The sequence below is a fragment of the Thamnophis elegans genome, chromosome 1 (genome assembly GCF_009769535.1).
Source record: "Thamnophis elegans isolate rThaEle1 chromosome 1, rThaEle1.pri, whole genome shotgun sequence".
Classification (NCBI taxonomy): Eukaryota; Metazoa; Chordata; class Lepidosauria; order Squamata; family Colubridae; genus Thamnophis; species Thamnophis elegans.
In genome coordinates this window covers 65634192-65660990 of record NC_045541.1, presented here as the reverse complement: position 1 = coordinate 65660990, position 26799 = coordinate 65634192, and the positions used below count along the sequence as shown (strand labels likewise).

Below are 26799 nucleotides of genomic sequence, written 5' to 3'. Positions count from 1 at the left end.
TCTTCAGACATTTAAATTTCCACATTGGGATTTTCTCACTCCCATGTGCGTGTCTCTGCACACGACATACTTATATTAGTATGAATATGCATATTCATACGAGTATGTGTTTGTATCATACTCATGAGTATGTGATAAATGTTTTAAAAACATTTAATTTTTAAACCAATACAAATACATATGTTACACATAACAATTGCAAACGACCACTGAATTTCATTTCAACTATTATCACAAAATATATGTAACTTAGAAACAAAACAGTGAATAGAATCTAGACCAGGGGTAGTCAACCTTTTTATACCTACTGCCCACTTTTGTGTCTCTGTTAGTAGTAAAATTTTCTAACCACCCACCAGTTCCACAGTAATGGTGATTTATAAAGTAGGGAAGTAACTTTACTTTATAAAATTTATAAAGCGGAGTTACAGCAAACCCCTACCGTCCACCATGAAAGCTGGAACGCCTACTAGTGGGCAGTAGGGACCAGGTTGACTACCACTGATCTAGACTATGGAAATCATATTTCTGATCTTGCCTCTGACAGTACAAAGTCATCTCAAAGGCTGAGAGCTGATACATTTAATTGAACCAAATTTACCTGGTCCCCTGTAGCTTTAATCTTTAATTAATAAAGAATATTAATTAATTGTTATGGATTATATCTAATGGATATGCCCAAGGCAAATATAGTAATATTGTAAGATGCCCAGAGTTACCCTGAGGGTAATATGGGCAGACAATAAATTTAATAAATAATAATAATGTTCTACAAAACTAATTATATTTTCCACATACATAGATGACAGCCATCCTTTTTTAACCAACTGCTGAGGAGACCAATAAGTCAGAAAATGTTTTTTTTACTGGACTAAATAAATTTTTAAACAATAAGAAACATTCAAACATTTCTTAACACACAAGCCATTGATTTCTATGATATTTCAGTTTATTTGTATATTATTCACATATAGCCACTGTCTTGGTTTTTGGATCTAAATTGTTATTTTAGCCTTTGTAAAAAGTTTCTTTAATGAAGATAAAAATTATCTGGGTTCTAAAGTTTCAGAGTTTGTTAAAAAATCAGGATAAAACAAGGAGCACAGCAATAATTTTAACTGAGTATATTCCCATTCAGATTTTTTAAATAAATTGTAAAATCCTGAGTTTATAGGAAAGAGTAAATGGGGTGAAACAAAATATGACTTCTAAGCTAAGAGATATTTTGAAAGCAATGCATATATTATTTCTCTTAAATATTTACCCAAACCTCAGTCACTGACTAATTTTCATAGAAAGAACAAATGCCTAGCATTTCTGCTTTCATATGAAACTGGTGATTATAGATTTCCTGATTTCAAAGCATATAAATAGGGTTTTTTTTCCTTAACCAATAATAATTTGGAATGGAAACTAAATGTCTTGGTTCAACTGCCTCACTGTGAATATTATTAATTGATAACATGGAAGTCTTAGAAACTTCTTGATTCTAACTAGGAATTTACTGATGTTTCTAGTAGCAGCAGAAAATATTTGGGCCCTATTGGGAAAGAAATTAAAGTTTGATTTTAGGTTCCATAAGAACTGGCTGCTTCTAAATAATTTTTATTTTAAAATGAAAGGAAAAGTTTTGAAGTGGAAACCATGAACCAAAATGGAAATAATACTGTTACTTCTAGAAATTTTGAAAAGCATGTATCGGTGTATATACAACAGAAAGAAGCAGCACATATAGATATTGATTAAGTAAATAGCTGCTGAATCATTTGTCTATAAATAAGATTGTTTGATTCCTATCTGCATATATCAGCCATTCTCTCTTATGTACACACCACACAAAACCATACAGGTAACACATATTCTGCTGCTGGTGATGAATGAAGAGAAGAAATTGCTTCACTGGGAAGGAAAGGGAGTGGAAGCAAAATTGAATGGGGTAGATTAAGAGACATTGAATAGGGAAGGGAAGAGAAGAGAGACTTAAGTAATGCAATTAAAATTTAGCCTTGACGTTAAGCAGGCAAGCAGCTCCAACTGAAATTAATCTTCAGATGCTTTCAGGCTTCTTAGCATCTTTGTCTGTAGTCATCCTGAATTATAAAAACATATACAGTAGGCACTTTCTCCAATTCTTTTTTAAAAAATCCTTCTTTCAGGGAAACTGAGATGGGAGCCACCCTCTATTGAAAAATATCCTTGTTCTTATTATAGACATCCTTCTGGAGAAAGTAGTCCTGCAACCTTGTAGAGTAAAAACAGTTCAGCCTGGGAATTTGTAGCAATTTACCAGAATAGTGTACGTAGTCATTTTATACAAAATTCAGGAACTAATTTGTGAAATAAAGATATATAAATTTTAATATTGAGATTGCTAGAGAAAAATCTGTAACTATCCAACATTTGACGCAAAACACATTTACCCTATGTTTCAATCCCATTGAAGTAAATAGTACTGGACAACTATTATGGAGATAGTTGGTGACCAGGGGAGGTTTTCTGTTCTTTGCTCCTTCACAAGGAAAGGAGTGTAAATATGTTCCTCTCAATTTCTGGAATCTGCCACTGTTATTAATAGAATGTTCTTCACGTGAGCTTTTATTGCTTCCCTCATCTGTGTTGGCAACATCTCCAGTGATGCCAAACAAACTAAAAATAATTTGCACAGCCAGTGAACATGGGATGTCAAATCAGTTGAGCTTATCAAAAAATCTACATTCAACAAATCACACTGTTGATGCACTTGGAAAGGCAATTCCAGAAGCAAATAATATTTACTGAGAAATGAAAAACTTAATGCCAGTTAAATGTTTTACTTTGATAGAATCTACATCCTACTTTTGATAAAGGAGATCTCAGATTGTGCCTTTGACCTTATTTGTGTTTGAGATTTTTCTTACAGAATGAATGAAGCTACATTTCTCCTTTGCTCTTTATAAAGAATTCTTTTGTTCAGTCATATAAATGAGGATATGTTAGAAATTAGTTTGGGGAGTCTAGTTCCTTCTGACATGGCAATTTCCAACTAGATGGTGGTTGATACCCCAAACCCAGCATTGTAGCCCAAGCAAAATCATATTGTGAATTTTTGTCACTAGAGTATCTTCGCTTACATCCTTTATTATTGTTAAATATCAAAGCTGTCTCGTTTTTCATGGTTTTTGAAACCCTGTGGTTTCTGTGGTTAGTCTTTTAATATCTGGGATTTCAGGCGTTCTGATCTGCTAAAACTGAATAGGAAACATGTGAAACTAATAATTATATTTATCTCGGCAGTGGATCTTTGTCAGCCTGTGCTAGTAAGCCAGATAGAACGTGATGGCAACCCAGAGCCAGACTGGATCTTCCTGAGAGTCACTGCCCAACATGTTATGGAAGTGGAGCTGAAAGCAGCCAAGGTTTTACACAGGCTGGAACTACAAAGTCTTCAGAAAGCAGAGACATCAAAAATGCACTGGAAAAGAAAGGTGATTTCAGCTGTTTCCATGCCCGATTTATAATAAGCAGCCTATCCTGCAGACTAGTTTGTCATTGTTCAATGGTTAACTGGATCTCTACGTATATGCATTCTTAATTCTGGGGATACCTGCAGTTCGGGTTTACATGCTAAGCTAAACTGTACTATGTTTGGTTTGATTTCGGCACAGCAAGTTGTGTGTATCTGGCCATAGTGCTTGGTAAGTTGAGACTTACGGCTTTTACTTTTTATGAATCAAGTTTTGTTGTTTAGTAAGTTTTGGCTTCAAGTGATTTGAGAACCTAGACACTTTCTAGAATAGCCAGTGGTACTCAGCTGAGGGTTATATTTGCTGTCTTGTTTTATCTCTCATTCTTGCATTGTAACCTATACACTGCAGGGCTGAAACAAAATATTTTTCTTTTTGAAGGAAAGCTATCTCCTTGAAGGAAAGCTTCAAAAACTTAGTTCCCCCACTTCCATTGATTGCATTAGAATTAGGAAATTAAAAGCTAAAACTAGAAAATTCACAGCTAAATCTGGCAGTTTCTGCATATGTGGCTATAGAAATTTGGAAACTGTAGAGAAAGCCTTTATGGTTTGGGCTCTGCCCACTTTCTGTTTAGTGTTGCTTCTTGCCACATTTTTAATCCCTGGCAATTTATCATCCATAAAATGAGTGGATTTGGATTTGCAATAGGTTAGATCTGCTCTGTTGCCTGAATATTAATTATGAATATGATCAGAATGCATATGATTCAATTCTTTTACTTTGCCCAAGTCCAGCTTAGTGCGCCCAGAACTAACATCATCTATGGTAGTATAGTGGTAAGAATGCAGTATTGCAGGGTAATTCTGCTGACTGCCAGCAGTTTGATTCTCACTGGCTCAAGGTTGACTCAGCCTTCCAAGGTCGGTAAAATGAGAACCCAAATTGTTGGGGACAATATGCTGTGTCGGTAAACTGTTTAGAGAGGGCTGTAAAGCACTGCGATATATAAGTCTAAGTGCTATTGCCATTGCTATTGCTATGCATAAGCAGCATTGTAGTAGGATCTCAGTGAGGTCTCCATGATAGTTTCTTGTAAGTTGTTTGAATGATACCTTTGCGTATTAAGGTGGCTGCATTGTCTGTTTCTTAAAGTGGACAATCTTTGAGGCACAATGAACTGTGTTTAAATCACAGAAAGGCAGTATGTAAGTACTAGTTAAAAACTGGGAATCAAAATCATTTTGTGAATTTTTTTTTCATCTTGTGGAGGTAAAGTTGCTACTCATTATTAATAGAGATAGAAGCAAAATGTACAGTATAAATTCATGAGTCTTTTAATTTATAACATCCACAGATAAGATATTGGGTGATAGTCAGGCGCATAGGAATAAACTGATACTTAGTGATTTTTTTTTTATAAAATAACGAGTCCGTATTTTTTTCTGATGGGAAAATTATTTCTTTTTGGAAACTAGGACCTGGAGCGTGAGTTTCCTGTTCTTACCCTCTATTTCGACTATATCAGCAAGGAGCGTCAGAAACGTTGCTATGTAGTGTTGGATGATGATCCTGAATTGTGTATGAAGGTAAATATAAAGAAACTTTAAAATAGAAAGTTTTCCTGGGGTGGGAGGGGCGCAGTTTGAATCTTAATAACTTTTAGAGAAGTGTAATTGCTTCAATCCACTAACTCTTCTGAGTCGGCAAATGGGAGGTCCACAACAGGAAACGAAGACAAAAGTGTCCTCTTAATAGTTAGTTCCCCATCTTCCTACCTTATGCATACAGTGCTGCAGATTGGTCCTCTGGTATCATGACTGATGAGCGTCTCTTTTCTCCTCTGTGCTGCTTGGGAATCCAAGCATGGGTTAACTTTGTCCATTAGCCTAGAGACTGAGTTATGTAAATGTTGACCACGCTTCCTCTGACTGGATGGGTCAGTTTTTTAACTCAGTCCAGCCAGAAGAGATGTATACCAATTTTCTCCAGACTAATTGACAAAATTCTACCTATTCTTGGATTCAACGAGTTGCTGGGACCGATTCAAAAAGGTTATTGCAGGGTTAAAGGGAGAGGCGGCAGTTCGCTGCCTGCCCAGGCCTTCCAGAGCTCTTACAACGCTGGGCTAGGTATTTATTGCCTCGGGGGCTATTGCAATCAGAGCGCAAGTACCACTGTTGCCGATGCGAGATTGCTTCGCCGCCGTTTGCTGTCCGTGCCGTTCACGCCTTGGGCTCTTTTCTCCACCCGCGCTGCCTGCCTTGAAAACGACTCGCCTTGCGTGGAGTGCTGTTTTCCAGATAATTGGCCGCCCGCCGCTCGCTTGTGGAGAGCATGGGTTCCGCTGCAGGCATCCGCTGAGCGGAGAGCCTGTGAGCGACGTTGTCGGCTGCAGCGATATTCAAATTTCACACCTTTATTGCGGTCGCCATTTTGGGACCGTTCGTTCACGCTCACGCTTAAAGCAGCCGGAAGAGGGCGTTGCGAGTCTTTTCGCGGCCGGAAGAGGGCGTTGTGAGTCTTTTCGCAGCCAAAGGGAGAGACTGCATCATCGGTCCTCCCACTTCCCTCACTTTGGCTTGGCTAGCTTAGTGAGAGGATCGTCCTTGCAGCTCCTGCTTGCCACGCGGCCCGTTCAGTTGCTACAAAACTTCTGATACAGTGCGGTTGAGTTTTTTCAATTCTTTCTGTAGAATGGCTGACCAATCCACCTCAGGAGGTATTGTAGAGCCCTCTACCGATTCCCAACCCCCTGCCCAGGTGGGGGTTAGCTCGAGGCCCAGCAGGGCCGTTTCCCAGTCAAAGGCCTACGGACACATCCGGAGCTCCGGATAGGGCCCACAGGCGGAAAGAAAAGGCCAAGGCAGCAACTAAGGCTGCTGGGGAGGGTAGCCAGCCCCCCATATTACTGCCTCAACGTGATCCACAAGCCCCAGTACTGCATCCAGCAGGGAATCAAGGCTGGTCACCGGATCGTCCCCTGCCCCAAGCTTCTGATCCTGGGGAGGGGGGTTGGGGGGCCCAGTTTCCTCCGGTCCTTTCAGAGACCCATGCGGTCTCGGCCCATGCAATACCACGTGCTGGGCTTTCTGTCACCTTTACCCCTACTGCTGAGGCCTGTGGAAGGCCAGGATCTAGGCCTTCCACCTGATCTCTACCAGATGATTTCTGCAGCGATATCCAGGGGTGTGGATGCTGAACCACATCGTAAAAATCAGGCTCCTGGGGTTCCCAGCACCCAGGGTGGGCCTAATCCCCAGGCCCCGCAAGTGGATCTCCCAGATCTCCAAGCAGACCCCTCCTCACCTCTCCCCTCAGTCTATAGTGAGGATTCGGCCTTGGTGGAAGAAGGGGAGGTGATAGACAGGGATTTCTCTGATGATGAGGGTCTGATTTTCGATCAGCCGATGAAAATCGATGATTTTCAATTCGTCTGGATTATTTCGCCCCACACTGTTTAAGTCCTTGTTATATCTAAGACTACCAGAGCCAAGGTGGCGCAGTGGTTAAATGCAGCACTGCAGGCTACTGCTAGATCAGCAGGTCAGCGGTTCAAATCTCACCGGCTCAGGGTTGACTCAGCCTTCCATCCTTCCGAGGTGGGTAAAATGAGGACCCAGATTGTTGGGGGCAATATGCTGACTCTCTGTAAACCGCTTAGAGAGGCCTGAAAGGCCTATGAAGTGGTATATAAGTCTACTGCTATTACCACTCACATGGGTGAGACAGCCTCTAAGGATAGCACTGCAGTTGGCTTGGATGCAACTGAACGCCTTTTTGCTGAGCAAGTTTCACTGCAGGAGGTTATTCCCTCCCCCAAACTTTTTCTAGACCTTGTCCAAAAACAATGGGACCAACCGACCGCAGTTGCCCCACCCAGCAATGGGGACAGGAAATTGTACACTTCCACTCCTGACCTGGAGGGCATCCTGCAATTCCCAACTGTGGATCACCCGTGGTGACTCTTACTTCCCCAGCCCTGATCCCATCAGAAATTTCTGAAGACCTGAAGGCTGAGGATCGTAAGGCCGAAACAGTCATTCGTGAGACCCATCAGGCTGCAGCCTGGGCCCTTCACGCTGGCACTGCAGCGTCCTTCTTTAATAGAACCTCCGTGCTCTGGCTCAAGCAGTTGCAGGATAGACTTGCCCCTGATGACGTACGTCTTCACCAAGACCTTACCAAACTGATGGCAGCCCTGGAATTCTCGGCGGATGCCACTCTTAATGCGGCAAAATTCGCCTCCCGGGCTGTGGTATCCAATGTGGCATCCCGGCATCTGTTGTGGCTCCGCCATTGGCAGGCCGATGTTAAATCCAAGTGGCGCCTGACGTCCGCACCTTTCAAAGGTGGGGCATTGTTTGGTTCTGTGCTCGATCCAATTCTCATAGAGACAAGGGATAAACGCAAGGTCCTCCCCTCCACTGGGGGGCGCACCATTAGAAGACAGCAGCCTTTCAGTAGACGCCAGCCCTTTCGGGCCAGTGATTCTGGATTCACTGCCACCCCCTATGTTCCCCACTACAACAGGGCCTTTACCCACCCACAGGACCGCGGTCAGGACCGCGTGGGGGCCATGGATAGGGGCCGCCAGCAGAACCAGGCGCAATCCCAGAACAGAAGGCCATTTCGTGGGGCTGGCAACTGGTCCTTTCGGAGGTACCAGTGACTCCCAAGGGGAAGATCCCGTGGGCGTGTGTCTCCTAGCCTTCGCTCATCAGTGGGCGGAGACCACGTCCGACGCCTGGGCCCTTCAGGTTGTGAGGCTGGGCCTCACTCTAGAATTTCTCTCCATCCCTCTGAGGTGTTTCATCAGGTGTCCTGTGCCCAGGTGTTCGATGAAACGGCGTCTCATGGACACCGAAATACAACATCTCATCTCCATCAACGCCATAGAACAGGTTCCAAAAGTCCAGGAAGGGCTAGGGTTTTATTCAATCTTATTCCTAGTACCCAAGAACTCGTGGGGATGGCGGGTCATTCTAGATTTGAAAAGACTCAACCTGTACATCAAGTATCAAAGGTTCAAGATGCAATCCCTAAAAAGCATATTGGCATCCATCCGCCAGGGCGACATGATGACATCAGTCGACATCAAAGAGGCGTACCTCCACGTCCCCATCCATCCAGCACATCGGAGGTTTCTGCGCTTTCATTTCGCGGGCCGACATTTTCAATATCGGGCCTTGCCCTTCGGCCTGTCATCGGCCCCTCGAACTTTTACCAAACTCTTGGCGGTGGTGGCAGCGTCGCTTCACGTCAGTCCCGGTGAGAGTGAATTGCTACCTAGACGACATCTTGGTTCTGTCGCCAGCTCGGGACCAGGCCCTATGGGATCTACAGGTAACAATGGACTCACTGCAGAGACATGGGTTCGTCCTGAACCTCCCCAAGAGTCACCTGCAGCTGACCATGTCGTTGCTACATCTGGGGACCATCATCAACTCCGTCACATGCGAGGTCTCCCTGTCCCTGGAGAGGCGACAGAGTATCCAACACCTGGAAACTCAGGTATTATCTCAGAGACACTTGCCATTGGCTACACTTTCCCAACTACTTGGGAAAATGATTTCCTGTATAAACATTGTGCCCTGGGCCAGATTCCATGCACGCCCACTGCAATGGTTCCTGCTCCCCTTTCAGAGGGCACACACCAGCCATTCCCAGATCAAGGTTTGGCTCCCGCCCAAACCTCTCAGGTCCCTCCGGTGGTGGACGTCCTCCAAACTCCTCAAAGGGTGCCCATTCAAGGAACCAGACCGCATTCAGGTGGGGGGCCCATGCCCTGGACCGCATCACGCAGGGTCGCTGGTCGAGTCAAGAGCTGAGCAACAGTATCAATTGGCTAGAGCTCTGGGCCATCCGGCGAGCCCTTCGAGAGTTCCAGGACATTGTATCTCACAACCACATATTGGTCTTGACCGACAATGTGGCCTCCAAGGCTCATGTCAATCGCCAAGGGGCGATCCACTCCAGGGCCCTGATGCTGGAGGCGGAGAAATTACATCACTGGGCGGAGACCAGACTGCTGTCCCTTCGGGCGGAACACATATCGGGTGATTCCAACATACAGGCGGACTGGCTGAGCAGAGCCACTGTGGACCAAGCAGAGTGGCAGCTCCACCCCGATCTCTTCCAGGAGCTCTCTTGCTAGTTCTGCCATCCAGAGGTGGACCTCTTCACGCAACCTCACAACACGCAACTACCGTGATTTTACACCAGGTACGCGACACCCGGGGCGGAGAGTGGATGCCCTGTGCAGCCTGTGGCCGGCCAGCCTCCTCTATGCCTTCCCGCTTCTGCTGATCCTTCCGCTGGTCATACAAAAGATCCTGACGGAGCAGGCGGAGGTCCTGTTGGTGGCTCCGATGTGGTCCCGGCGTCCCTGGTACGCAGACCTCGTGCATCTGTCGATCTCACGTCTGTGGAGGATTCCGGACGACCAGATCCAGCTCAACCAGGGGCTCTCATCCACCCGAACCCCCAGCTGCTACAGTTAGCCGTGTGGCACATGAGCGGGCTATTCTAACCGGACTACACTTCTCAAGTAAGGTTATTGATACTATTTAGGCGGCCCGTCGCCCAACTACTACTTGTAAATACGAGGCCACCTGGCAGGCCTTCTGCAGGTGGTGCCGCCGCACCAGGGCTGACCCCCTCAAGGCTTCGGTACCCCAAGTATTGGACTTTTTGCAAACGGGACTTGACAAGGGTTTAGCACCCAACACGCTTCGTAGGCAGGTCGCGGCCAGGGCCGTTCATTATCTCAACACTCACGGTCAAATCTTTTTTGAAAGGTGCAGCCAATCTCAGACCTCAGACTGTGCATCGTTACCCTACTTGGGACTTGACATTAGTGCTCAGGGCTCTTATGGCCTCTCCATTCGAGCCTATTACATCCATCAGCCTTCAGTTACTGACCTTAAGACTGTGTTTTAGGTAGCTATTACATCGGCCAGGAGGGTATCCGAATTGGCAGCGCTGTCAGTTCGAGCGGACCTCTGCATATTCCATCCCAACAGAGTCGTCCTTCGTTTGGACCCGGCCTTCCTACCAAAAATCAACACGTTATTCCACAGGGCTCAGGAACTTATCCTCCCGGATTTCTGCCCCCACCTTTCCCATCTGCAGGAATGCCAGTGGCACGACCTGGATGTGCACAGAACTCTTCGTCGCTATGTGAAATGCACTGCGTGCTTCAGACGGTCGGAAGCACTTTTTGTGTCCTTTCAACCATCATCCATGGGGCAGAAGGTGTCCTCCCATGCCATCGGCCGATGGTTAAAGGCGTGCATCGCTCTTGCTTACAATAGCCAATCCCGACCAGTCCCTAGGCACATTACGCCTCATTCTACCAGAAGTGCAGCTACCACAGCGGCTTGAGCTACGCAAGCCTCGGTGGAGGAAATTTGCAGGGCGGCTACCTGGTCGTCGCCATCACCATTTATTCGACATTACAAGGTTGATGTGTTTGCCTCGGCTGAGGCCTCCTTTGGGCGGTGAGTGTTGCAAAGGGTGATTTCTTCTCCGGGGCGCCCTGACCAGCCTAGCTCCCGCCCTGACTCTTAATTGCTTTGGCATGTCCCATGCTTGGATTCCCCAAGCAGCACACAGGAGAACGACCGTTGACTTACCTGAACGGTCCTTCTGTGTGTGCTACGAGGGGAATCCAAACCCGCCCGCAGCTCCGGCTGGCCAGGGCTAGCGCATGACTCTGACTCGATGACTGATACTTACCTGTTTACTGACTTGACTTTACTCTGGACATGACTATTGGGACTTGTTTGGCTATGGCCATCATTGACATTGCTACTCGTTATTAACTGGCTGACTTCGTACAAAACTGACCCATCCAGTCAGAGGAGGCGTGGTCAACATTTACATAACTCAGTCTCTAGGCTAATGGACAAAGTTAACCCATGCTTGGATTCCCCTCGCAGCACACATAGAAGGACCGTTCAGGTAAGTCAACGGTCGTTTTGTGAATATCTCTATACAATCCTTTTTAAGCCATCCATGGCAATTATGACCATTCATGCTTTATGAAGCAACTCTGTAAACAAGGCATTTTTCTGTCTAGAATTTATTTTGCGATTAATACATTATATTATATTATTTCCTTCACCCTTCCTCCCAAAAGTAGGCATTCTTTATTCAGGACTATTATAAAATGTCATCATATATATGAAATATGATACTTGTTTTCTCAAACGTATTCAAGTCTTACTGCTTTTTGCAGGATTTACTCAGAGTGCTGGCACCTACCCTGGAGAAAAATAGGAAGAACAGAGGATTGGCAGAAGGTCCAAAGCTCCAATGTCTAAAATGTAAACAAGAATTCCTTGGGTTCCAGATACTTCAGTTACAAAGTCAGGCTACAAAAGAGGGTACAGCCATGTCTGAGCAAGGTATGGTGTATGGTTTAGGCTAATATCTTTTTATCTTACTTCTTTTCTGTGCTGTTGGAATAATGGAGTGAGGGGTCTGTGACCAATGGCAACTGTCACCAACCTTTCAGAGAGTTCCCTTAGAATTTTAAGCATGTGTTGTGGATTATGAAACAAAATATTATATCAACCATATCCCTGCTTATCTTTTATGGGGAAATTGATTGATTGTGTCATCAAGTCATTGTTGGGCCTTAGCAACCACATAGATTTTCTCCATGGTGATTTGTCTGTTACTTGGCATTTTGTATCTTTCAGTCCTACGTAGACCTGTGGCCACTGTAACAGAGTCTATCTACTGTGCTGCTACTTGTCCTCTTTTTCTCTTTCCCTCCACTTTTCCTAGCATTAGATCCCTTTCCAGAGAGCTAGGTCTTCTCATAAAGTGTCTGAAGTGGGGTGATTTAAGTCTGGTCATTTGTGTCTCTAATGAAAACCCTGGATTGATTTCTTCAGTAATTCATTTGTTTATTTTCTTGGCTCTCATGGTATTTTCGAGAGTCATGTTCTGTTTTCACTTTACATATTACAAATGAAATATTAGAAAATAATTAGTATTCTGCATACAATTTCTGCATCTGGGGAAATAGATATACTGTAAATAAACAATAGTGTTGTTGCTACCAATCATTATTTTCCAAGAAAGCATATGAAGCCCATTTGACCTGATTAATTCTTGGAAATCAAATTAAGCTGGTGCTTTGCAGTGCGGTATGCCAACTTTTCATTTATTTACAATCAAAGTTAATCTTTTAATGTAAACTGTATTGGGAGACAAGCGACCGGAGAGATAACAAGAGCCATGTACAAGTCTTAATTTTGATCTGAAATTAGTTGGGCTGGGTACCCATTAACATTTGTTTGCTAATATATTTTTTAGATTCCCCTACAGAACTAGAACTTTGAGTTGTCCTATATTAAGCCACATTTTAACTTTTTAGTGCCCGATTTCTGTATTATGAATATGTCACAGTGGAATTTCAATATATGAGGTGTTGGACCAAAATTGGGGTGACCAAGCTCAGGTCCCAGGTCTGCTCCCAGCTTCGTTAATTACACTGCATGACTCTGAGCCAGTCATTCTAAATCAATTTACAGGGAGGGAGGGAGAGAAGAAGGGAGAGAGGAAGGAAGGAAGGATGGATGGATGCAAAATAAGTTACCTTGAGCTCCTAGAGAAAAAAGAGAATAAATATAGCAAAATATAAGAACATGATTTTTGTTTGGCTTTATGTTTATTATATATTTAAGGTAAAATATTGCATTATTTGATATATTCATTTGAAGCCATATTTAAATGGATTTCTTTTAAAAGGAAATTACTCTGACATTCTATTTGATTATTGAGAAAAATGTTTGCTCAGGATTGTATGTAAAAAGCTGAAGTGAAAACTCTATAAAACACTGGAGATAATTATCTGGAGATTAAAGAACAGAGTACAGAATGTGCTGGGTGGCTGGTTCCTGAGATTGGTTGGGGAATGAGGATTTTGGAAAGAACCTGGGATTTGATTTATTGGACTATGATGCAAAGGAATGATTTTCCTGTCTCCTCAGAAATTGCTGCTTCCAGTGAGACCATTATCTGTCCTGGTTGCTCTAGTGATCATGTGGTAATCATACCATGTGAGAAGAATTCGAATGCTCTAGTGTTTTCTCAGGATTCCTTCAATGAAAGCCAACAAGAGGCAGAGTCCGGAAAATTTTACATTGGTAATGACAATCATTCTGAAACAGGAACCAGTTCCAGCACCCAGATTCAAGAACTTAGTAATGAGCATGGCAGCGCAGCCCATTCCAGTTCTCGCAGTTCTGAAGGAGTGGAAGCTTCCAGGAGGGATTTGAGCTCCAAAAGTCGATATTCCTCCCTCAGCCGCACAGATACCAATGGAGGAAGCTTGATGGGAAGCTACCATTATGGTCCTTCCAGTGGTCACACCCCTTCCCAGCTGTCCTTGAGCTCAGAACATGAGGAGCAGTGGAACCTTAGTCCCCGTGAGTGGTTACCTACTAACAGCTAATATGGGCCTTGGTGTGGTATAAGTCTGTGGAATCACAGGAAAGCAATAGCCTTGGGAAACCATAGCAAGATCCTCTATTCAGATCCAGTTTAATACACGTTAAATTACTTCCCTCCCAGCAACCTCAACATTTTATTCTTTAGTGAATATATAGTTATTTTGAATCAGCAGTAAAACAAGAGCACCATCTGCTGGTTGTTAAGGCACTGTATGGCTATTATTTTAAAAGCCTTTAATGATTTTCAGTTGTTACTGTATTTAGAATGCACCCAATAAGTTTGTTCAGTATAGAGTATAAAGTTTTAATAATAATAGCATAGAAATTGGTACTGATAAATTCAGGTTAAACAGTAAAAAAAGAAAGTTAGGCATGCTGCAGCCCCTTAGAACTCAGAAACACCAACATTTTCTGCTTGTTTCCACCTAAGGACATATATGTGATTCTGTTTAAACATCTATTGTCTGAGTGGATGTCTGCATCATTCTCAGATTGCTACAAATTAAAATGATGGTTGGAGATTTATATATGTGTGTACATATGTATGCATGTATTTCATTTCATTTCAGTGTGTTGGTTGGAGTCACTTAACAATTTTCATATTTTAAAAAAGAGTCTCTATTAAAAATCAGTGTGAATGAAAAGTGCATGTTTGAATTTGTCACATAAACCAAATTCATCTGCCTTGTGTGGAAAATGGTGGCCACTTCCTAAATTGCGTTGCACAAACAAAGCAACCTGTTTTGCTTTTCTAAGGAGCACTGAGTGATAGAGAAGCAGAATGGGTTGTTTTGTCATGTGGCTGTGCGATGTGATTCTGAAAGCAGCTGCTATTTTCCAAGTGACCACAGTTCAGTGTGGCCACTTGGAAAATTCCACTTCTGGAGTTGCATAAAAGCCTTACATCAGCTTAAATGATACTATTGCTCACTCAACATTGAAACCAATTTATTAATTCTTAACATTTTCCTTTTTAGCTACCAACAGTATGTTAGGCATGCGAGACTTATTCTCTGTGGACCATAGGCTAAAACTTTATTTAGATATGGAAGTCTTTGAAAAGGTAGAAGAGTTCAAATGTTTTCTCAAGGTATGAAAAGCAATTCTCCATAAAATTGCTATTGGGAGCATACCTGGAATTATTATGGCATAATTATTTTCGCATGCTCCTTCTAGGTAGCGGTTGTGAAAAATGGACGGCCTGGGGAGTTCTTGGCTCTCTTGGTGGCTTCAGATGTCCGACTTCATGTGTTGGAGATAACTGGAGAGATAAAGTGAGTAGTGCTGTTTAGGGTTGTATCTGTATGCTTAGAAATTTGTCTTAAACTAATCTGTCTGTCTGTATCTCTGTTATATGGAATCAGACACTGTAATCGTGGAGAACTTTCCAATTTCTTGATTTCTGAGATCTTTCAGCAGGAGATGCTAGCAGCTGAATTAGGATTTTTATTCATAGAAAACAGTTATATCACTGAGCTGTCTCTCCTCTCCATTTTAATTTCTATTCCATTCTTAAGAACAACCAGAGCAGTCTTCAAAACAAGATAAAATTCCAGTGCAGTAAACCTAACACCTTAATGTTTAAGTATAGCAAAAAGCCTGTCAAAATAATAAAAAAATTGGCATTGAAGATTTAATATTACATTATGCCAGTCGAGCCTTTTTGAGGAGGGAACTCCATACTAAGAAAATTATGAGTTCGATCACCACTTAAAATATCTTGGACGGGAGAACAAGGAGTTCATTTATATAGTGGTTTGTTGCAGAAGCATATGTTCTTCTAAACTGATAAAAATGCAATTAATCTTTCTCACTGTTATCATTTGCCGAACAGGCATCCTCTTTTTTTTTCTGGTAGAGTAGACATACCTTGCTGTATGGTGACATGCTATTTGGTTCATCTGCCAGGGGACAACCATCAGATTGGCTGAAGAAGGGAGACTGTCACTTCCTGTCTGACCTCTCTTGCTTAGAGGTGGGGTTATGTCATCAAAGCTTGCATGTGGAGTTTGGGAATCCCTCTGTCTCCTATATGCTGCTGTTTCGCAACCAGAGCCACTGCAGAAGATTTCTCCAATGTTTGACATGTAAGAAAAGATATTGGGCTATGTTCATGATCTAAGTTTTTTGTCTGGTTGTCAGCCAAAAATATCAGTCTGAAGATAGCTTGTATGATACTCAACTTACACCCAGTTGTTTAACAGCCATTCAAAGTTACAATGGCCTTGGAAATGATGCTTTACAGCACTTACAAACGCTTGCCAAACACCTGTGATCATGTGATTGCTATCTGCAAGCTTCCCCAGAAAATCAATGGGGAAGCCAGCAGGGAAGGTTGCAAGCTGTGCTGTCTGCTGAAAGGACTCCCTCTCCATGTCTGGGGGCTGGCTTAAAGAGTGTTGAACTACAGTAGGGTGCAGAAAGAGAGCTCAGATCCTGAAGATCCAAGCTCCATTCTTGCAGCCGCCAGAGCAGTTTCCTTCTGTGCATGGAGGAGAATCAAGCTCCTTTTGTGGAGTGGAGAAACAGAGTTCACATCCCGAAGATGCGACCTCTGTTCCTTCAAGCTGCTGGAGCAGTCCTCTTCTGCATACAAAGGGGTGCTGAACTTGTCAGTCAGTTCTTTCACTCCATCTGCTTAATGACTCAGGAGATCATTTAACGGCTGCAACCAGGAGTGCCAGGACTGCAGTAGTTAAGCAAAACAGTCATGTGGGTGTCTCATTTAACGAATGCTTTTCTCAGGGATCATGAATCCAGTCCCAACTGTCCTAAGCCGAGGATAACCTGTATTGCTAAGTGCTAGTATCAGTAGACATCTACAGACTTAGAATTCAGAGGCAACAGTCTAGACCTTTTTGCTGTTATCCTCTGTTATCAAGGCTTCTTTTAATGTCTTCATGTAGACCTCATAGAAGAACTGCCAACAAAAAGCAGGAGTAAAATCCCAGACAGCACTATGGTAGAAATGAACTCACAGCACCCATTATGGTAAGAAGCTTGTTACTTTTATACTGTGTAAGTAAGTAGGCTTAGAGTTGATTTGGCATGCCTAGGAGATGCAGTGGGAGGAGGTTCAATTTCTACAAGAGGTAAATTAAGGCAAGGGATGGTAAGTGAAAGTGATGATACTAGGTGTGTTGCTAATTATTTGTGTCTGTGCTGTAGGCCATTGATTGATAAGGATCTTGCAAGAGAAGCTGCGAGTGGTTCAACCAGACCATTCTTCTACTTACTGACATACCTCATCCAAGGTATGAAGACCGCTCTGTGTGTATGTGTGTGCCATTGTTTTTTCAATGATAACAAGAATATAGCACAATCTTGTTCATTGGACTTTTATAAGTGGCCCAAGCAACTCTTTTTTCCAGGATCTTCTGCATTTCCTGTGACTTTGCTGAGTACTCGTAGTAATATATTCCTGGTGGAAGAAGATCATCAGCGGCAACAGGCCCAGCCTTCCTCTGGCTCAGGCAGTGATGTTGAGAAACAGCCCAAGGACTGCATCCTGCTGAAAGCAAGTGAGCCAATCAGCAGCATCAGTGGTGTAGTACTTTACCGTTTCTCCCCTTGTGATGTAAAGCTGCAACTTTATGATGAGGTAAAAAAAATGATGCTCGAGATTTCCTTCTAGGATATTAAAAAGTTTACAGGTGTGGGTACCATTAAAAATGGCTACCAAGAAAACATGAGCATTGCTGTATAGTTAATTTATCTCTAATTCTACATATCTTTTACTATGCTCAAAACAAATTATGCCTTTGGTCCATTTGAGTTTGGAGTGGAATTTGTATCTAGAAATATATCTTTCCTCCCAATGGAGACCTGTTAACTGCAGTCAGTGTGAAGGCTATTCCTGGTAAATTGAACACCACCTTTCCTTTTGCAGGTCTTAAAGGTGGAAAGCACTTGGCATTTGCGCACAGAATGTCCTGACTTGCTGGCTGAATTGGTAGAATGGCTACGTGTGCCCTGGGAAGAAATGTTCTCAATTGCTCTCCGTAAGACAGTATTAGAAGTGTTGGAGTGAATTGACTCTCAACTACAACTTTACTGTTCCTCTGAGATTAGATGGGTGATTCTTGGATCACCTTCCAGTCTTCGTGGCTCATAACAATTTTAAATTTTGCTGCCATTGGGAGTTTTAACAACATTTGAAAACTGCAACTGGGTAATAGGTATGCATCCTCTTTCTTCATATCCAAAGATCCTTGGATGTATAAAAATATATTCAGTTGACTGTGCATGGGTCTTATCCTGTGCACTAAGAGTCAGGCCAGTCTGGCAGAATATTTTCTATTGTACTGAAAAAGATTCCAGAGTTTCTTCAAGACTGTTCCTGCACTTGTCACTTTTGGTTGGATAGCAGCTGCTGGAGATTATGGTGGAAGTTACACAAAGGAATTTGATTGTTTGGGATTATGCAGAGAACTGGATTGTGATGGATCAGAAACATGAGCCTGGGAACCCTCACTGCAAATCTGTAAACTTTCTCACTATTTTGGCTTCATTTTGCAGAATTCATCATTCAGACTGGTCTAGAATTTAGACTGCAATCCATGCTGCGCGTGCTGGTTATTGGAATGGGGATTCTGAGAATTTTTTTGCATATTTTTATCTCTGGGCATGCAGAGATATTTGTGCACTCAGGGGAAAAGTCACTGGAAGCCATCGCCTTCCCTGGACAAAACAAAGATAAATTTTAAGTGTAAACTTTTATATGTGGTGTTAAATAAAAGTGCTTTTTATGAGCTGTTTGCTTTTTCTTGAGATGATTTGGATGAATATTTTGGAGCTAGTAGCCATATTTGAATTTTGAGAAGATACTGGTGCTATTAAAAAAGGCCAGCAAGTAGAAAATTGAAGAGAATGGCAAGAGGGAAGAAATCAGTTGTCAGACAAATATAATTAAACTTATATGTTCCAGTTAGTAGTGGATAGGATTTCTCAGTGATTATCTTAAATAAAAGGGCCACAAAGGTGAAGTGATTTCCAATGTTTAAAAAACTCACAACTTTACCATGAACTTTGTGAAGTTGGAAAATCTTAGCTGGGAGTACCTGCCAAAAGATTTATATTATCTAGTGCTGATGTTTGATAATTTTATAAAATTGTTTATATATAGAGAGAGCACTATTACAACAGGTAGTTCTCATTTAGCAGCCACAACTGAGACCAGAAATTTGGTTATTAAGTGAAACCATGACTACATATATTTTATTTCTGCTTTCTTTTGCTTTACAGCCCTTGGAAGATCTGGTGTCATCGGTTTTTTCCATCACCACTGTAACTGCTAACAATTATTAAATGAGGAATTGTTAACTGAAGGCTGCCTGTATTTAGTTGAAAAAACCTTGGCTACCAGCCGTATTCTTCACAGACATGTGGGAATAGCTAGATTTAGATTTTTGGAAACAATAGACCGTTGGCTTACCTGAACGGTCGTTCTCGGGGCACTGCGAGGAGAGTCCAATGCTGGGTTAACACAGCCTATCTGCCCTTGGACTGAGTGATGTTTTTAGTTGACCACGCCTCCCTTTGCCTCTGCATGCTCAGTTCGAAAACGAAGGAAACCGTCCTGTAATCAGTTACAGTCAATACAGTCACATCGTTCAATATAATAAACACCCCGGGCGGATTTGGACTCTCCTCGCAGTGCCCCGAGAACGACCGTTCAGGTAAGCCAACGGTCTTTCTCCAGTGCACTGCTCGGAGAGTCCAGTGCTGGGACATGCCCAAGCTATTGAGTCCCAGGGTGGGGAAGCGCCGTAGCCTCTGGCCTTTCAGCCATTCTTTGTAATACTCTTCTGCCAAAAGAGGCTTCGGCTGAGGCAAAGGTGTCAATCTTATAGTTTTTGATAAAGGCCGTGGGGGAAGCCCATGTGGCCGCTCTACAAATGTCTAGAATAGAAGCCTGGGTTGCCCAGGCCGCAGAAGCTGCTGCGCTTCTAGTGGAGTGTGCGGTGACCCGTCTCGAAGCTGTTTTGCCCTGGTGTTCATATGCCAGCTTGATGCAAGCGTGTAGCCAACGTCCCACTGTGTGAGAGGAGACCTTGTGGCCAAGGGACGCAGGGAGGAAGGAGACAACGCCTCTGAACGGCGGAAGTCTTTTGTCCTCTTTACATACGTGTGCACGGTTCGTCTCACGTCCAACTTGTGCCACTCACGCTCCTTAGGGTGAGAAGGATGGGGACAGAAATTGGGCAAAATAAGCTCTTGAGTCCTGTGAAACAGAGAGTTAATTTTTGGAGTAAAAGATGGATCAAGTCTCAGAATTACTCTGTCTGGGTGAACTACGCACAAATCCTCCCTGACAGAAAGAGCTGCCAGCTCGGATACCCTGCGAGCAGATGTAATAGCCACCAGGAAGGCAGTTTTGATGGTAAGGTGGCGCAGACTGGTCTTTCTCAAAGGCTCAAATGGGGTTTTCGTCAGAGCATTAAGCACAAATGGAAGGTCCCAAGACGGATACCAGTGAACAGCTGGAGGGCTGATGTTCGCTGCTCCTTTTAGAAAGCTCTTGATCTGAGGAAGTTGACTCAGAGAGCGAGAGGAGCCCCTAGCCAGTATAGTAGACAGCGCTGCAACCTGACGTCTGAGGGTGCTGACCGCAAGACCCTTATCCAGACCCTCCTGCAAAAAGTCTAGGGTCTGAGGGATCGAGGCTGATGAGGCCTCTATGTCTCTAGTCTTGCACCACTGAGAGAATGTGGCCCAGGTGGCATCGTAGATTCTAGTAGTAGAAGGCCTCCTGGACGCTTGGATTGTTCGAATGACCTGGTCAGAGAACTTCTGCTTTCTCAGGAGCTCCCCCGCAAGTGCCAAACGGCTAGCTGTAGCCACTGGGGCTCTGGATGGGTGATGGCCCCTTGGCTGAGGGCAATTTGGTCCCAAGGGATTCTCCACGGTCTCTGAACTGAGAGACTGACCAGGTCTGCGTACCAGGGCCTTCTGGGCCAGAAGGGGGCCACCAGAATGAGGTCTGTCTTTTCGGCCAGGAGCTTGTTCACCACCTGAGGAATGAGCGGAAGTGGAGGAAGGCATACAGAAGTCCCTGAGGCCACACTGACCTCAGCGTGTTTGTTCCCTCCGCCTGGGGCGAGTGGTAGTGACTGAAGAAGCGTGGGAGCTGTGTGTTGTTGTGTGTGGCAAACAGGTCTACCTGTGGCTTGCCGAATCTCCTCACGATCTGCTGGAACAGCTCCGGGTGCAGGCGCCACTCCGAGTGGTCGATGCGTTGGCGACTCAGCCAGTCTGCTTCCCGGTTGCTTACGCCAGAGATATGATCTGCACTGAGAGAAGCCAGATGACGTTCCGCCCACCTGCCCAGCGCCTCCGCCTCGAGCATGAGGGCCTTTGATCGAGTGCCCCCTTGCCAGTTTATATGCGCTTTTGTCGCCACATTGTCTGTCATCAACAGTACATGAGCCCCTTTTACTAGAGCAGCGAACCTTCTCAGCGCGAGGCGAGCTGCCCTCAGTTCCAGCCAATTGATGCTGTGGGTGGCCTCCCTCTGAGTCCATCGGCCTTGGGCTAGGTGGCCCTGACAGTGGGCGCCCCATCCCAGGAGACTGGCGTCCGTGGTGACAACTAGTCTTTTCGGCTCCTTGAACAAGCAGCCCTTCTTGACTGCCTTGGACCTCCACCATGCCAGAGACCGGATCACCTTTCGTGGGAGCCGAACCCGCCTGTGTGAGTTGCTGGCCTTGGCCCTCTGCATTGGCAGCAGGAACCACTGCAGCTCCCTGGCGTGAAGACGAGCCCAGGGAACCACCCTCAGGCATGATATCATTATCCCCAGGAGCTGGGACAGCTGAATGATTGGTACCGACCTGGCAAGGCTGCAGTGTTTCACTCTGCGTCTCAGGTTGGACAGCCGGTCTGGAGAGAGAAATACCCGGCAGGAGGTAGAGTTGATGACTGCACCCAGGTGCTGTATACAGGTGGATGGCCGGAACTGGCTCTTCTCCATGTTGACAGAGAAGCCATGGTGCTGCAGGGTCTGCACAGTTAGAGAAACATCGCGGTGTGCCTGCTTGGTGGTGAGAGAATGGATAATTATATCGTCCAAATAACATTCCAGACGAACCGGATGACTGCGGAGATGAGCCACAAGCACTGCCAGAATTTTGGTGAATGTTCTGGGCGCAGATGATAGCCCGAAGGGAAGTGCCCTGTATTGGAAATGTTTCCCTTCTGAACAGAACCTCAGGAACCGCCTGTGGGCCACATGGATGGGGACATGCAGGTAGGCCTCTTTGAGATCTATTGATGTCAATAGGTCCCCCTCCCTCACACAGTCCAGGATGGAATGGAGTGACTGCATCTTGAACCTCTTGTAAGCCAGATGCTGATTTAGACTTTTGAGGTCCAAGATGGCCCACCACCACCCTGAACTCTTGGGCATCAGGAAGAGGATAGAATAGAAGCCCCTCCCCTGCTGATCCCTGGGGACTGGCTCTATCGCCTCTATCTCTAGGAGATGGCGGATTTCTGCTCTCATGCGCTCCCTCTTCTCTGGGTTCCTGGGGGTAGGACAGCGGAGAAACTTTCTCTGGGGAAAGGTTAGAAAGTCCAGGACAAGGCCCCTCCGAATGGTGTTGAGGACCCACTTGTCGGATGTTACCTCCTCCCACCTGTCGGCGTACAGCTGTAGCCGACCCCCGATGGGGGGATCCCTGCGACCGTCACTTTCCCTTGCAAAAAGGACGGGAGCCACCACTGTTTTTTCCTCCTCCTCGGAATGTTCTCCGAAAGGAAGACGGATTGGTTGGCACGAGCACCGAAGGGTCTGTCCTGGTGCCTATCCCCCCCTGCCTGAAAGGGTCTCTGGTAGGAGGAAAGGTGAGAAGATTGCCCTGCTTCCTGACTCCTGTAAGGTCTCTTACGAAAGGACCCCGCCCCTTTCCGGTCACCCCTCTTAAGGGTTGCAGGAAGGATCTTGTGTTTGTCTTTGGTTTCAGTGACAAACTTGTCCAGGGCCTCTCCAAACAGAAGGCCTCCCTTAAATGGGGCCGATGCCAGCTTCCACTTGGCCTTCATTTCGGCCTGCCAATGCCTGAGCCATAAGAGGCGGCAGGAGGTGATATTGGAAGCGAGAACCCTGGATGAGAATTTGGCTGCTGTCAAGGTGGCATCCGCCGAATACTCGACAGCGGTAATAATTTTGGTTAGCTCATGGTGCCATCTAGATTTCCTGGGTGGTGGCCTAGACCTGAGTTGGCGTAGCCAGAATAAGGTGGCCCTGATAAAGAAAGAGGCAGAGGTGGATGCCTTGATGGCCCAGGCAGACGCCATGTGTGTTTTATGACACGCCTTTTCTGACCTCTTATCTTCTGCCTTTAATCCCTCTAGGAGCTCAGCTGGCAAGTTTGAGTTGGAAGTTAGAGACACAACTGGGGCATTTACTTCGGGGAATTTCAGGATATCTTCCATTTTCCCCTCCAGGGCATACAGTGCTCTGTCCCTCCCACTGGGGTTGGTTAGAGTGCCTGGCTGTAGCCACTGTACAGCGTCCATAAAGAGGTCAGGCACAGGAATAACCTCAGGGGTTTCTATTGTTTCTTTGAATAAGCCATGCTTATGATCCCTGGATGTGGAAGCTTGAGATGCTTCAGGCTTGGAAGTGGGGCCTAACTCTGTAGCCGTCATGGCCTTGTGTAAGATTGACTTGAATAAGGACGGCTTAAACAGGCCAGTGAATGTTGACTTGTCAGGGGTAGGGTTTTCGTCTTCAGAAAGCACGAAAATTTCCCCTTCTTCCTGCTCAGAACTTGAAAGCCCAGAGTGAGATGGGCTAGAAGATTGAGAGGAGGATACAGGCTCCTTGGAAGTGGAGGCCTTACGCTTGCGCTTTTCCTCTGGGGCCTTGCCCTTGCGAGAGCCCCTGTTCTTAATGCCTTCAGCTATCCCTTGGGAAATGGCTAAGGAAATTACCTCCCTCATTTCATCAGAAAGAGCAGGGCCTTTACCCCTCTTCAGTTTCTGCTTACTGGGCCTGCGATGGCTAGGCCTGCCTGAGCTGGATTCACCCTTCCCACACTGGGAATCCTGGATAGAATCTCGTTCCTCTCCAATGGAGGAGCTAGGGGAGTCGGGGTACCCCCAAGACGCTTCTGGAGACGGATCCCTGGACCTATAGTCATCCCCAGACAAGAATTCACTGTCCTCGGGGGATTGGGCCTCACGATCAGGGGAAGCTGACTCCCTGCTGCGATGGTCTGGGCTAGGTTCTGGCTGATGGGGCCTGGAAACCTCCCTGGGATCCACTGTGGCTCTTGGTGAAGACCTTTCAAGTGAGCCCTTGTGCCCTTTGCCTTTTTTCACAGAGGGATCCAGCTTGCTGCGTTTGCTGAAGGGCCCTGCCTGTTCCCCTAAGGCCTCCCTGCATTCCTCTGCCATTTCAGGTCCCCACGAGGCCTGGAAGATAGCTGGAGCTGGGATGGGCACGCGCTGGCCGTTGAGGCTCAAATGCGCTCGCAGAATCTTCAGGAGGGAAGGGCCGCCTGGGGGTCGGATTCCTTCCTCCCACCGCCCTCGGTTCCCCGAGACTTATCTTCCTCACAGGAGGGAGAGACTAGCTCCCCACGCTAGTCCCCAGCCTCCTCGCGGCATTCTGTGGCCACTGAGGGCTGGCTGTGGCTCCGCTTGGGCTGTCTGGCTCTTCGCTTCTCCTGCCTCTCACTAGCAGCCTCTGAAGGAATTTTTCCGCTCCTCGCACGATCTGCGCTGTTGCCGCTCTTCACAGTGATTCGGAGCGATCCAAAATGGCGGCGGGTGCGCGCGCAGCCGCTTCCTGCTCTTTCTAGCCTCACAGCCCAGGAAAGTGCGCGAAGGTTCCAACCGTTGCCGCTGTTGCCGGGCAGAATGGAGCAGCTGTGGGATCCCTAGCAATACGGCCTGCAGGCTTCAGAGCCTTCTCAGAGCCGTCTCTGGGGCTTCTTTTTGCCTGGAACGCCCCTGTCCTGGCTAGGCAAATCGCTCACCCCACTAGCCGCTTCTGCCGCTCGCCAGCATCCGCTGGGCAAGCATCCTCGATCCTCTGGAGCGCTTGCGACCAGCAGCAGCAGAGAAGCCCGGTAGCCCTTTTAAAGCGACAGAAGCCTCAATGGAGGCAATTTTGACAGTTCTCACAGTAGCTGTAATTTTCTCTATCTGAGAATCTAACGTGGTCCAAAGTGGGAAACTTTCCAGCCTATCTGACCTTAGACTGGAGCTCTCCCAAAACAGTCCTAACGGGCAGACTGAGTTTTCGAACTGAGCATGCAGAGGCAAAGGGAGGCGTGGTCAACTAAAAACATCAGTCCAAGGGCAGATAGGCTGTGTTAACCCAGCATTGGACTCTCCGAGCAGTGCACTGGAGAAGCTGCTACTTTTCTTCTAATGCTTATGTAAGAGATTACACATGTAATGTCATCTCTAAATTTTGGTAGAGGTCTGTTTAAAAGTAATTGGAACACCAACTGTGGTGGCGCAGTGGTTAGAATGCAGTATTGCAAGATAATTCTGCTGACTGCCAGCAGTTTGAGTCTCACCAGCTCAAGGTTTACTCAGCCTTCCAGCCTTCTGAGGCTGGTTAAATGAGATTGTTGGGAGGCAATATGTTGACTTATTGCTTAGAAAGGGCTGTAAAACACTGTGAAGTTTATAAGTTTAAGTGCTACTGCTATTGCATTATAGGGAACTAAGTCGAGGATATGGCAGCAAGACTGACAATTAATGTTTAAATACTTGTTTATAAAACTTGTATTTGCAGCATCTTAGGCTTTGCTAAAACCAGAGTGGGATGCAAGGATTCATGGATATAATTTATACTGAAGGGTAAGCCAGACAAAAGGAAAGAAATAGCTTTATATGAAAAGTCCATCTAGATGTAGATAATTTAATGTAAGGCTTCAGTTGAGAGCATTTGGGTTAGGATAGAGAGAAGCAAAACCAACAATGGTATTGCTATGTACTCTAGAATAATGATTCCCAACCTTTGCGGCTTGGCAGCCTGGCCAATGGAGGGGGAGAAGGGAATTGGGCCACACAAATGGTAGGCTGGTGTGCACACAGCTTGACTTGCGCAAGTTGGAGTGCATCCCGGCCTACCACTTGCAAGTTGAGCTGGTGTGCGCGATTGGCCCACTCATGTGGCCTGGTTCCAAATGGGCCATTGCCTGAAGTGGGCTGCAGCACAGAGGTTGGTGACCCCTACTCTAGAATACTAAAACAGGCAGAAGATCTAGCTAATGGTTCTCTGAGACAGATTGGAGGACATTCATGGAAGAGCTTACATCGTAATAATGAGAGATCTCGCATTGGTTACAAAATATGTTCCTCTAAGACTGCAAGGTTTCCAGCATAATTTAGCGGCCCTTTTCACTGCTTCATTTTTCCGAAGATTGAAGTAGATACAATACGACCAACTCTTCTAGATCTGATCCTATCCAGTAGGGAAGAGCTAGTTTGTGAATCTTGAAAGGAAATGACCGCATCATCTTGGGTTTGAAGAAACGACAGAAAAGAACATAAGATCCTGGAAGTACAATCTCATCATGTGAAATTTAAAAAAGTAACTTAGGCACAGTGGATGCATAGGGGGCTTCTCAACTGAGTTAGAAGTATTAGATATGTTTGGTGAGTTATTTTTAAAAATAATAAATATATGGTATATATTTATTTATGGCATATACTGTAAATAAAAATAAACGAGATGTATGAGAAATGAAAGATGGCTGAAATCACCAAGCAAATATGCCATTTTGTAGCAAATGTTTGCAGAAAGAAAGCTTAAAGCACAAAAAGAAATTAAGTTCAAAACCAACTTAAAACTGCATTACATTATTAGTGAGAGAAGTAAAAAAAAGGGCTGTACCCTGGGGGAAGACGATAGGATGGTATTA

General features: G+C 45.2%; 1 protein-coding gene across 8 annotated transcripts in view; it reads left to right on the top strand.

Moving 5' to 3' along the window:
- The window catches only part of STK11IP (serine/threonine kinase 11 interacting protein), a 37204-nt gene extending 18541 nt beyond the window's left edge, over positions 1–18663 (top strand). For 6 of the 8 annotated variants that reach the window (XM_032217954.1, XM_032217998.1, XM_032217945.1 and 3 more), the window contains 11 exons: positions 3274–3464; positions 4922–5032; positions 11686–11854; positions 13451–13888; positions 14890–15002; positions 15089–15186; positions 15821–15999; positions 16819–16903; positions 17081–17166; positions 17284–17513; positions 17802–18663. In XM_032217954.1, the coding sequence (XP_032073845.1) occupies positions 3274–3464; positions 4922–5032; positions 11686–11854; positions 13451–13888; positions 14890–15002; positions 15089–15186; positions 15821–15999; positions 16819–16903; positions 17081–17166; positions 17284–17513; positions 17802–17942 (1841 nt within the window). In that variant the 3' untranslated portion in view covers positions 17943–18663. Of the gene's footprint in view, positions 1–3273; positions 3465–4921; positions 5033–11685; positions 11855–13450; positions 13889–14889; positions 15003–15088; positions 15187–15746; positions 16000–16818; positions 16904–17080; positions 17167–17283; positions 17514–17801 lie in introns of those variants that run through there. The other 2 variants (XM_032217972.1, XM_032218008.1) reach the window with 2 other exon arrangements.
- The last annotated feature ends 8136 nt before the right edge of the window (positions 18664–26799 follow it).